The 12,902-nt window shown below is 39.3% G+C and overlaps 1 protein-coding gene across 2 annotated transcripts; it reads left to right on the plus strand.

Annotated features, from left to right (window-relative positions):
• Positions 1-56: 56 nt before the first annotated feature.
• Positions 57-10,056, plus strand: tatdn1 (TatD DNase domain containing 1). 2 transcript variants are annotated; one of them, XR_001814650.3, is made up of 12 exons: positions 57-167; positions 1,745-1,810; positions 1,904-1,953; positions 2,380-2,443; positions 3,134-3,277; positions 4,730-4,772; positions 4,885-4,970; positions 5,095-5,135; positions 6,644-6,724; positions 6,809-6,879; positions 8,886-9,012; positions 9,711-10,056. XR_001814650.3 is itself a non-coding variant. In XM_017485806.3 (12 exons), exons 1-12 carry the CDS (start codon positions 98-100, stop codon positions 9,811-9,813), a joined length of 942 nt encoding a protein of 313 aa, XP_017341295.1. In that variant the 5' UTR covers positions 58-97; the 3' UTR covers positions 9,814-10,056. The 2 variants fall into 2 exon arrangements, 1 of the variants encoding a protein (XP_017341295.1); XM_017485806.3 differs by having other exon boundaries at positions 58-167; positions 6,644-6,720.
• Positions 10,057-12,902: the final 2,846 nt, after the last annotated feature.

Here is a 12,902-nt window from a genome sequence, read left to right on the forward strand (position 1 = left end):
AATATATTTTAATTTTATGTAATCTTGTTGAAAATATGCCATAGATATAAGAGCATACACGTATATTTTTGTTATTACGGTAGATACAGGTTTGGTAATGGTAAATCTCGCATACAGAGTTTGTCGCTTCACTGCCAAATTCAGCATGGCCAACTTTAAATTCATAGGTAAGCATAAAATAATTAATCTGATCCTTTATCCTGCAATGAGCTTGATTACATTTTCAGCTTTATTAGAGAATAAACTAAAGAGTGAGTAGCTGCGTTCATTCTCATTCATTCAACACATGAAAATATACTGCACATGTCCATTATTATTATTATTATTATTATTATTATTATTATTATTATTATTATTGCCATGCATTGTTTTCTAGGGTATATCTGTGGTTTTCAGCTTAAGTATTCGTGCAAAATATTATGCAACATTGAAACTAAATAACAATGTGGCATAAAAGTAAGAATAATACAGTATAAACACTAGCATAATAAATAACTAAATAAATAAATAAAACAGTGGTGGTTAGAAAAACATGTGAAGTATCGTGTAAATTAATGCAGTGTACACATTAAAGTGTTGCTGTGAATCGTGGTGTAGTCAGGTCAGGGATGTCCTGTAAAGTTCACACTGCATTTTTATACATTCAGCTGTGTGTAAAAGCATTATTTCATGTTACATTATAAACTGTATAGTAAGTAGGGAGTGGATTCAGCCCTAATCTACTGCACTGCATTATTAGATTTCATAAACTGTGTTGCTGCTGCTGTTGTTGTTGTTGTTTTCCGTGATGGTGGTGGTGTTGCTTTTGCTGGTGTTGTTATTGGTGGTGTTGGTGTTGTAGTTTGTCGTGGTGGTGGTTTTGTTGTTTTGTGGTGGTGGTGTTGCTTTTGCTGGTGTTGTTGGTGGTGGTGTTGGTAGTGGTGGTTTTGTTGTTGTTGTTGTTGTTCTTCTTCTTCTTCTTCTTGGTGGTGTTGGTGTTCTGGTTGTTGTTGTTGGTGGGGGTGGTAGGAGTAGTAATAGTTGGAGTAGGTTGTGTTGTAGGAGTAGTAGTTGTAGTTTAGGAGAAGTAGTAGTAGTAGTAGAATTATTTCATTTTTCAGACACATTGTAAGTGGCAAAATCTAAGTGTATTCTTTACAGAGTTTGTTTACATTCATTTTTTGTATAGAGATAAGCTCCTTCTTCTCCTTAATAGATTTTGATTAGACCTTATTTTTTGCACTATGCTTCTTTATTTTATTTATGTTTATCTGCAAATGTTGTTTTTACCACTTTTGTAATTCTGCAATTTCACTCAGGGTCAATAAAGTGTCTGTCCGCCTGCCTGTCTGTCCGTCCGTCTGCCTGTCCGTCTGTCTGTCTGTCCGCCTGTCTGTCTGTCCACCTATCTGTCTGTCTGTTTCTCCACCTGCCTGTCTATCTGTCTGTATGTCTGTCTTTCTATCTGTCTGTATGTCTGTCTCTATTCATCAATATATTACAGTATAGCTCTTAAAATCGGCTTGAACATTTTTCCGCTAAATCAACACACCTGATCCAGCTGATGTCTGATTATGAACTTCTTCATGATTTGGATCTAAACTGTCCTGACACACTGTGGTTTTTGTTGTTGTTTTTTTTGTTTTTTTAAAAATTGTTTAAATATATATAAAAGTGCACACAATCGAGAGTTGAAGAGCTTTAGCTTCAAACTGCGCATTTACAACCTGCACATTAATGCCATCTGGTCTCTTTCTGTCTACAGATATCGGTATTAACCTCACTGACCCCATGTTTAGGGGACTATACAGAGGAAACCAAAAACATCAAGGTAATAATAAGCAACACATCGACAAGCTGAACTTCAGAGTCGTTATCAGTCACTTCGTGAGGTCTAACGTCTCTGTTATTTCTTTTCCTCTAGATGATTTTGCCCAAATTGTCGAAAGAGCTCTGAGCGTTGGGGTTCAGAAGGTATGATTCCTGACATCTTTACTACTACTGGCCTCCTCTGTGTGTCATATGTAAGGGATTAAACACTGCAATCAACGACAATAGCAGGACATCCTGAAATGTTTTATTCCTCTGATACCACAGCAATTTTGGCGACCATTAAGATTTCTGATTTATGAAAGAGTGACACATCATAATTCTCATCTGTTTATAGCTACATTTAATTGTGTGCACCACACAAGTCCATCTGAATGAGCTGTTACTATAGAAACAATAACATATTAGAACGAGAGCATGAATACAAACCTGCGATTTGAATTACAGCCGGAACTAACGTCAGGGCTAAAGTTAATCGACACCTTCTGACCAATCAGGTTTCAGGAATTCAACATGTGATATAAATGTTCCTGAAACTTCCATACTGAGGTCCTGTCGTGTTTGTTTCAGTTTATGATCACTGGTGGAAATCTGGAGGACAGCAGAGAGGCTCTGAAGCTAGCACACAGCCGAGGTGAGGAACAACACACGCTGTAAATCACAATCAGAACCATTTTATTCACTGGATACGTCTACATTTATTAGGAATTGTTCTTGGTGTTTGGCCACAATATGAAACATTCAACACACGTCTCAGACAACACAACACCATTACCATTCTCATATATAAATATTGTACCTAATATACAAATATTACACCTTAAGCAGAAATAGGCTCGGCTGTAATTTACATTAGGTAGAAATTTTCACAATTGCTTTCTTTATATTGAATCTTTTATTCTGTTTTTATTTAAACATTTCCTGTAGTTAAATGTCTGATTTCTTAAGTATTTGTTGAGGATCTGTTTAGTATGTTCCCGGTCATACATGTGTGCACACATCAAGACAAATCCCTCGTGTGCGTGTAACGTACTTGGCAAAATAAAGAGATTCTGATTCGGTTGTTTACGTTTTTTTTTTGTCCATTTTTCTTTACCGTTATTTATTATGATTCGTGTACACTTGACCTCTGATTAATGTTTGTCATGTGTCATTTTGCTGTTTATTTTTTATTTATTTTGCTCACAATTCGTTGCAACTCTGTGACCCCTTGCAATAAAATTAATTTAATTAATAATAATAATTATTGTTGTTGCTGTTGTTAATATTATTATAATGATGTTCCTGTTTCTCTCTCTCTCTCTCTCTCTCTCCCTCCCTCCAGAGGAGTTCTTCAGTACTGTAGGTTGCCACCCGACTCGCTGTGCTGAGTTTGACCAGCAGGGGGCAGAGCAGTATTTCTCAGCACTCAGAGAGCTGGCCATAAGTAACAGAGGGAAGGTGGTGGCTGTTGGGGAGTGTGGACTGGGTAACACACACACACACACACACACACACACACACACACTCATCATTCTGGTTTATAACTATCACAGAAATCCAGACAAACAGGCACGAACACTACTGTGAACTAATTTTGCATAATGATATAAATGATGTGTAAATGCAATGTGAGCATGTCGTGTAAGTGTATATCGCATAAGTGTATACAGAGAGAACAGTCTTAAATTTTACATAGCATTCTTGATACACAGTACTGTGCAGAAGTTTTAGCCACCCTACTGTTTTTTGTTTTTTTTTTTTCAGTACAAACTTTGTTATAGATTTTTTATTTGATGATTTCTACATTATCGAGTCAGTACAAAAAACCTTTTGGATTCCCAAACATTAGTTTTCCAGCATGAAATTAAATGTTACAGAAAAATGTTTGTATGTTAGTATAGAAAGCAGTATATTATGCGGTAAGAGACGCTTTTCAGACAAAAAAAAACAGAATGAAGACTGCTGGGTTTCGCTGCAGACCTCTCCAGAAGAACTGTGTCTGGTTCTGCAAGGTGCTCAATAACACTTACAGCTCATTTCTTTATAAAACTGCACAAATTCTACCCGAGACACCAAATATTGCCTTGTTTCTTTTATACTGTTTACTGCTCTTTATAGTATTTTTTAATGGAGAAACATTTCATTTCATTATATTTGAAGGCACCTTTGCTCTACAGCATTTCTTTGCATGTGGCCAAAACATTTGCACATTTGCTCTCTCTCTCTCTCTCTCTCTCTCTCTCTCTCTCTCTCTCTCTCTATATATATATATATATATATATATATATATATATATATATATATATATATATATTTCATCTTGTCGAAATGGCATATTGCCCTTTTCTATATAAGCAAGAACGTTATTTAAGGCAGGGGTTCCCAAACTTTTCCAGGGCAAGGCCCCCCAAATGGCATTAACCTTTGGCCGAGTCCCCCCTTTTGCAAGATGTCTTTAAAACCAATTAAAAATACAGACTTCTGAATATATCCCCCTTTTTTTATTAATAATTACATCTTACATCTTTACTTTACATTACATTACATTAGGAATTGATTGTGTGTATGTGTGTGTGTGTGTGTGTGTGTGTGTGTGTGAGTGGTTGTCTGAGAGTGAGAAAGAGAAAACGTACTAGTGGGAGGGATGGGCACACCAAATTGTTGAGGCCCCCTGGGCGCCCCCTGGTGGCCCCCACTTTGAAAACCACTGATTTAAAGTATCGGTATTGGGATACTAGTCTTATTATCACAAACATCAGTGGTATCACCCACAGTTCAGAAAAACAAAACTGAACTACGGCGACACTAATGGGACAAACACTAAACAACTACACAAGAATAATACGAATACAGTAGTGTCTGGTTTAAATGCCTGGGACATTAATGCAAACCATCCAACATATTTATAAAAACATTTTTTTGTTGTTGCATATTTCAGATTTTGACCGTCTGGAATTCTGTCCAAAAGAGACCCAGCTCAAGTGAGTGATGTCACTCCCTGCCACGTACTGTTTCCCTTTTTACCGATAACTTCCCTGCAGAATGTACGTGTGGTGAAACTTCCATTCCTGATTGACGTTTCCTCACACGCAGGTACTTTGAGAAGCAGTTTGATCTGGCAGAAGAAACCCAACTGCCCATGTTCCTGCACTGCAGAAACTCGCACCACGAATTCCTGGGTAGGTTTTTAATGCTTGTACCTTCCCATGTGGTTAAAAAAAAGCGAGACAGAACTTAACCACGCCAGATTTTCCCGAACCGAGGGTGTATTTATTGTGATGAGTGTTTCTGTATTGTGTTTAGACATTATGAAAAGAAACCGTGACAGATGTGTTGGAGGGGTGGTGAGTGTAATATTTACATTCTTCATTCTTATTACAAAAAAAAAAAAACGCGTACAGTGTTCCATTTTATGCCAAACGTTTAGCTTGGAGTCTCCAGTTTAGCATAACAGCGTATCAAAAATCACGCAATCTCGTGTCGGCTTTGAACGAGAAGTGTTGATGTGGTTTCTGACAGCGTATGATACACTGTTATCTATCAAAATGGACAAAAGGGTTAGGGTCACAGAGCGAAAAACATTCACACGTCATACAGATTACACAGAACGTGTAGATGTTGGGTTACTTTTTTATTTTTATGAACGTTATAGCTTTTCCGTTTGGTATTCGGAGGAAACGCAGCATGAACACGGCCACTAGACGTCGTGGATGTATCTGCTAATCTGTGTAATAATTAACCTCACGTCATTCTTATTACACCATCAGTAAGAACGTTATAAGACTAGATTTCAACCTCATGTCTAAATATCATAACTAGCCACCACCGAACACTATGTGATCTGTATGCTGTATTTTTTATTTTTTTTAAACCCTTTCTAGCAGTGCAGCGCCGGCGGAACGGTGATCGACGTATCGGACATTTTTAACCTGTGTTGAAGGAATGAATTGTTTTATCGCTGCGAGTCTGTTCTAAGGTTAGTCAGGACGCTGTTGGGTTTCTGTGTGTAGAGTATCGTGACTCTGTGTTTAGCTGCTGGTCGTCACGAAATGGAGGCGCAGAAAAGGAAGCATGTGGAGGTATGGGAGTTTAACAAAACAACAACAACAAGTCCAAAGGATACGGCAGAAGTCAATAATCACAAACAGGCAGAGGTCAGGCGATCAGGCAAACAGGACAAACAGGGCAGGGCAAAGACGCGAGGTCGTAAACATAAGCAAAGACAAAAAAATTTTTAAAAACACAGAGTAAACAGACACGGTACCAAGGCTTGGTATAGACAGAGACACTGAATGAGAGTCTCTTAAAATGAGTAGATTGGAAACAGGTGTCCATGAGTAGAACTCTGGGGATGGTGAAAGTGGCATGTGTGTGTGTTTTTGGGAAGTGTAGTTGTTGACGGCCATGTTTGTAGTTTGTGTTGCATTCTGGGAAAAGGAGTTGCTGGTTTGCAGTGGTATGACACTGGTGAGCAGGGCAATGGGGGGAAAAAAAGAGGTGGGGAGGAGTGTGAGCCCCCTGCTGGGCAAACAATTCACTGCACAACTAAAGCTTTTGCGATCATAAAACACCGTATACAACTGGCACAATCGAATTTTAACCCTGAGCCCTGAGTGTCTACTTTCATACGAGTCATTAACCCGTACTACGGAGTGCGACCTCACTAATAAATTCAATGCTGAACACGGACGCTCCGAAACAGGAGTTGTACGAACCGTTTAAGCACGAAGAATGTTCCTGAGACAAACACGAGTATGCGATCAGTTACATCTGCACATCATGTCATTCACCTCATCGGAACGGTTGCTTTCCGCTCGAATCGATTCGCTTGAACTCGCTGTCTGTTTTGTAGGTTCACTCCTTCGACGGGACCAAAGAGGACGCCGCTGCTCTGACGGACCTGGACCTTTATATCGGCATTAACGGCTGGTGGGTGCGTGAGTGTCGCTTCACGTGTAACGTCCGCGTGTCAATGCAAAACACAGTAATCCCTCCCGTTCTTTCCGTCTGATTCCAGCTCTTTGAAGACGGAGGCGAATCTCGAGGCCATGAAATCGATCCCCACGGAGAGGCTCATGATCGAGACAGGTTTGACTAAACTACACTAAACAGGAACTGAGTGTGTTTTGTAAAGTTTTCTCGCTCAGCACAAATCCGTCAGCACTTCCGAAGCGGTAAAAACTGCACTATGATACATAAACATACATGATTCAGAACCCGGTGAGAAACATGGAAGACAGCTCCAGGGTGTAAATTCTCAGGATCAGCCGTTTTAGCCTGTTTTTATTGAATAAACCTCATTTTTTTTCATGAAAGGCCGATGTGTGTCAAAGAATTTAAAAAAAAATTCCTGTAGTGAAATCGGTTCTCTTTTGTGCCTTAGTACCACGTCGACGGAGCCGAGACACGCAGGTAGAGCTTGAAAACCTTTAGACCATCGATTGATTAAATTGATTGAACTGACAGATTGATTACGCTGGATATAACATCATAGAGTTGTCCACTCTATCTAGTGCCCTATGTACATAACGTGGAACATTGTTTACAATTCAGCATAAAAAAGGGGGGAAAAATGCTCTTTTTATTGTTGTGCTTTTTATTGAACCAAACGAAGTAGTTCTAGAACCCTGATCAGTTATAATCATTCCCGAACACTGTTACTGCGAAAACACACTAAACAATTATGACGATAAATCACTGAACAGCTGAAGTAGTTCTAGAATACTAGGAGGTTGTAAAAGTTCTAGAACACTGTTTGACTCACTGTTTGAACATTGGTCAGCTGTTGTAGTTCTAGAAGCTTGGATGATTATAATAAACCTAAAGCACTGATCGACTGTAGTAGATCTAGAACACTGGTCTGGTCTGCTGTATTAATTCTAGAACCCTGATCGGCTGTAGTAGATCTACAACACTGGTCTGGTCTTCTGTAATAATTCTAGAACCCTGATCGGCTGTAGTAGATCTAGAACACTGGTCTGGTCTGCTGTATTAATTCTAGAACCCTGATCGGCTGTAGTAGATCTAGAACACTGGTCTGGTCTGCTGTATTAATTCTAGAACCCTGATCGATTGTAGTAGATCTAGAACACTGGTCTGCTGTAATAATTCTAGAACCCTGATCGGCTGTAGTCGTTCTAGAACACTGGTCTGGTCTGCTGTATTAATTCTAGAACTCTGATCGGCTGTAGTCGATCTAGAACACTGGTCTGGTCTGCTGTATTAATTCTAGAACCCTGATCGACTGTAGTAGATCTAGAACACAGGTCTGGTCTGCTGTATTAATTCTAGAACCCTGATCGGCTGTAGTCGATCTAGAACACTGGTCTGGACTGCTGTATTAATTCTAGAACCCTGATCGGCTGTAGTAGATCTAGAACACTGGTCTGGTCTGCTGTAATAATTCTAGAACACTGATCGGCTATAGTCGATCTAGAACACTGGTCTGGTCTGCTGTATTAATTCTAGAACACTGATCGGCTGTAGTCGATCTAGAACACTGGTCTGGTCTGCTGTATTAATTCTAGAACACTGATCGGCTGTAGTCGATCTAGAACACTGGTCTGCTGTATTAATTCTAGAACACTAATCGGCTGTAGTCGATCTAGAACACTGGTCTGGTCTGCTGTATTAATTCTAGAACACTGATCGGCTGTAGTCGATCTAGAACACTGGTCTGCTGTAATAATTCTAGAACAGTGTTGTTGAGCCAGAATTTGAAAAGTTAGTGCTCAACATTATCTATATTTTCGGTATGAGAAAAAGTATTGACCCCCTCACCTCTGTGTCATCTGCTTGCCAGCATATAAACATGAGACACAGCACACACATTTCAGTGTAGATTCATGTCACAGGAAATGTATTCTGTGTGTTAAACTGATTGTGAGTGGAGTTTTATTGATCATGCTCACCATTCCTACTCAACCAGGATACAGGGAACACTGGATTTGCATTAGTTTTCAAAGTACCAGAGCTTCCCTAGGTAAACATAGTGTGATTTCTCTCTCTCTCTCTCTCTCTCTCTCTCTCTCTCTCTCTCTCTCTCTCTCTCCTTTTCTCTCTCTCTCTCTTTCTTTCTGTTTCCGTCCTTCCAGATGCTCCATGGTGTGGCATCAAAAACACTCATGCAGGATCCAAGTTCATTAAAACAACGTTCCCCACCAAGAAGAAGTGGGAGGCAGGACACTGTCTGAAGGATAGGAATGAACCCTGTCACATCATGTAAGTCACTCGGACATCACCGCAGCAACAAAACAACACTGTGTCCTGATAGACAACAAACATTTATAGGTTTAGGTTTGTTTAGACCTGGGATTGAGATATCAAGTCTAAGACCACAGTGTAAGGCCAGGCTTAATCTGCCTTGAGAGAACTCTAATACTGGACATATTAAATATGTGTTGTTATTTCAGAAAGAAATATGTATAATCATTTATAAGATGAGGCCACGTTTATTTAACATTTATAGGAGTCTCCAGTGTGAGTGCTTTGTAGTAATAAGTAAGTCTTCTGCTGTTAGAGAGTCTTTTCGTAACATGACAAGCTGCGTTTTCAGTCTTAATAAACTCAGGAGAGAGAAAAAAGAGACAGGAGAGGGAACGACTGTTTATAGCATAAGCAATGAGTATAAATTGATAAGAAGTATTACATGTCATTCTTTAGTAGATGAAAAGTTGTTGTCATGGGCAAATTGCTGAGATATAAGAGGAATAAAACAGCATGCTAATGTCAAATAGTAGCATAGCATGCAGCATGCATTATTCCTTACATCTAGTATATGGCCCTAAAACCAAAGGCTGCTTTACAGACAGTACAGACAGCAGAAATAAATAGTAAATATAGTATCAGTAGAGATACACATTTGTGTTGTCAATATGTGGGTTCTGCTTGTGTAAGAACTCTCCTCGTCTCTTTTTCAGCCAGGTGCTGGAGGTGATGGCAGCAGTGAGGAACGAGGATCCGGTAGAGATGGCCAACACTATCTACAACAACACGCTGAAAGTGTTCTTCACTGGGAGCTGATACCACATCACCTCACCGTGTGCCTTAAGGAGTCTGAATGATGAAACGGTGGACCTTTTGAGAACTAAGTTTGTTTACTCAGCGGATCTTCTGATCCGCCGAAGCCCGGGGTTCTCTTACTTACTGTACGAGTTCACTTGCAGCGGCGATCCCAGGACTGAACCTTTCACACAATGCTGAAATATATTTGAATAAATACATGCTAATAAATACAAGTAATGACATTGTCATTATGAGAATTTATATCAGGGTGCATTCTTCTAGAACACTGACTGAGCATGGTAGTTCTAGAACTGCTCGCTTATATATAATAATTCTAGAACACTGGTATGTAATGATCATTCTAGAAACCTATTCAACTCTACTAGGTCTGAATCATTATTATCATTCTTGACCAGCTGTAGTAATTCTAGAACCCTGACTGACTTTAGTTGTACAACATTTGTCTGTTGTAATAATTCTAGAACCCTTGTCAACTGTAGTAGTTCTAGAGCACTTCAGTTTATAATAATTCTAGAACACTGAGCAGCTGGAGTAATTCTAGAATTCTGGTCAGCTATAATAATTCTAGAGCCCTTATTGACTGTTTGGGTTCTAGAACATTAGTCAGTGGCAGTAATTCTAGAACACTGGCCAGCTTTAGTAATTCTTGATTACTGGTCAGCTATAATAATTCTAGAACCCTTATCGACTGTAGTGGTTCTATAACACTGGTCAGTTATAATATTTCTAGAGCCCTTATTGACCTATTTGGCTCTAGAACACTGGTCTGTTATGATAATTCTAGAACCATTATCGACTGTAGTGGTTCTGTAACACTGGTCGGTTATAATATTTCTAGAACCCTTATTGACTGTTTTGGGAAAAAAAAAAAAAAAAAAAGGTTTTATTCTTACAAAGTTTACTCTTTCAACATAATCATATGTCCAGATGTAGTCTTTGGCCACCACAGTGTCCTGTTTTAACATCCTTACATTGTTATCATGACCTTTTTCCACCTCAGGTCGGCCTTAGAGCCTAAGCATGAGGGTAGACTTTCCCTATTAGGTATTCCTAAGCCAAGTCTGCCTCAGGGCTCAGGCATAAGGACAGACACTCCCTATTATGGCTCTTCTGTGAGCATTACTATGACATCATCTTACACACTGCTTACATGGGAGTTGACTAAGGCATTGTATGGAGTCAAATGTTTACATGAGCATGCACTTACTATGTCTTTAGCCATGCTTAAATATGGTTAAACATTCTTGTACTGGAAGATACAGGACTCTTTTAACTCAGTACACACTTATATCATTTTCCAACTCAATACATACTTAAATCATTTACTTGATTCGAAAATACTCTATATTCACTATGATGTGTAATGTGCGGTTAAAATATTAATGCCCTGATTTTAGAGGTTTGAAAATGGCTTTTTCCTCTCTACTTATGTTGGGAATGACTTTCCTTTTCTTTACGCTCCTTTGTATCGTAAAATAATGTCGTCCTGATTGACATGAGTCCCAGTATGTCTGCCATTTCCTATTGCGCGCTTCTAATATCATGGTTCATCCATCTTTAATGATTCCTCAGCCATTTTGTCTACTTCCTCATTACCCTGATTTCCCTGATTTTGTCTACCTTCCTCATTACCCTCATTACCCTGATTACCCCACATGTGCTGGTACGCACATAAAATGAGCTATTATTCCTATCCGTTTGAACCTGTATAATGTAATCATGATTTCTGTTCAACTGTCACTTCTATGTGTTTGATGTGACTGTCAACTCATAAGAGCTGCCATTGAGTCAGATGGTATTATTACTTTATCTGTTCTTACTTCGTAGACGCAGCCTAGTGCCATCAGAATTGCTATCATCTCTGCTGTATACACAGATGTACCATCTGTTATTCTTCCAGACTTCCTAACTTCAAACTCTGGAGCATAAAAAGCTTCCCCTGTCCTTCCGGGGTCATGGTTCTTTGAACCAGCTGTGTAAACTTGTAGAAACGAATAATGCATACTTTTTTATATATTCTATTCATATGTTTTTATATGGGTGCACAGTGGGTTAACATGTTCGCCTCATACCCCCAGGGTTTAGGGTTCGATTCCTGCAGCTGCCCTGTGTATGGGCGGAGTTTGCATGTTCTCCCCGTGCTGTGGGGGTTTCTTCCGGGTACTCTGGTTTCCTCCCCAGTCCAAAGACATGCATGGTAGGCTGATTGGCGTATTCAAAGTGTCTGTAGTGTACAAACGGGTGTGTGAACGTGTATGTGATTGTGCCCTGCAATGGATTGGCACCCTGTCCAGGGTGTACCCCGCCTTGTACCCCATGCTCCCTGGGATGTTCCCCGTGACACTGTAGGATAAGTGGTACAGAAAATGGATGGATGGATGGTTTTCCTTAATTCTTTCTTGTAATTTTAAGTCGATTTCAGGTTGAGCGAATAACTAGGGTGGTATCGGAGGTATTGCAACTATCGGAGTAACGGACATTGAATCTAGACCAGTTTCTTGGTCCTGAAGATTAATCCAATATATACATAGCTACTTTTCCTCTTCTTAAATACAGTGCTATTTCTGATGTTTCCACCTGTAGTGCTGCAATTGGTGTTGTTTTACCTGCTCCTAAAATTAGTCTTAATGCTTTAGTTTGTATGTTATCTTATTTCTTTAGTCTAGAATACATCCATAGTCTCGGATGTAACGATTTAATGATTGTTTGTTTGCACACCAGTCTTATCCTGCAACCCCTCTCATTAAGTGTAATACCTCACTACATTTCTTGATAATATAATGGTCTATATGCTCGTTCCAGTTTAACCACATTCCCAGATATTTCAACTGAGATTTTTACATTGAACTTTTTCTAATGAGGACCCAGGTTCTTCAATTTTCTTCTATGTAAATATCTGATAGCATGTTTTAGATGTTGAACATTTGAATCCCCATTCATTTACGAACTCGTTGTTATTATTATTATTATTATTATTATTATTATTTTAGTTCCGGTTAGCTGATTGACTTCCGTAACGCTGTAGTCGGCGTAATGACGTCACGCAGGAACCCTGCGTGCTGCGTCATGCGCGGTTAAAAAGCGTC

This window comes from Ictalurus punctatus, chromosome 14, assembly GCF_001660625.3.
Source record: "Ictalurus punctatus breed USDA103 chromosome 14, Coco_2.0, whole genome shotgun sequence".
Classification (NCBI taxonomy): Eukaryota; Metazoa; Chordata; class Actinopteri; order Siluriformes; family Ictaluridae; genus Ictalurus; species Ictalurus punctatus.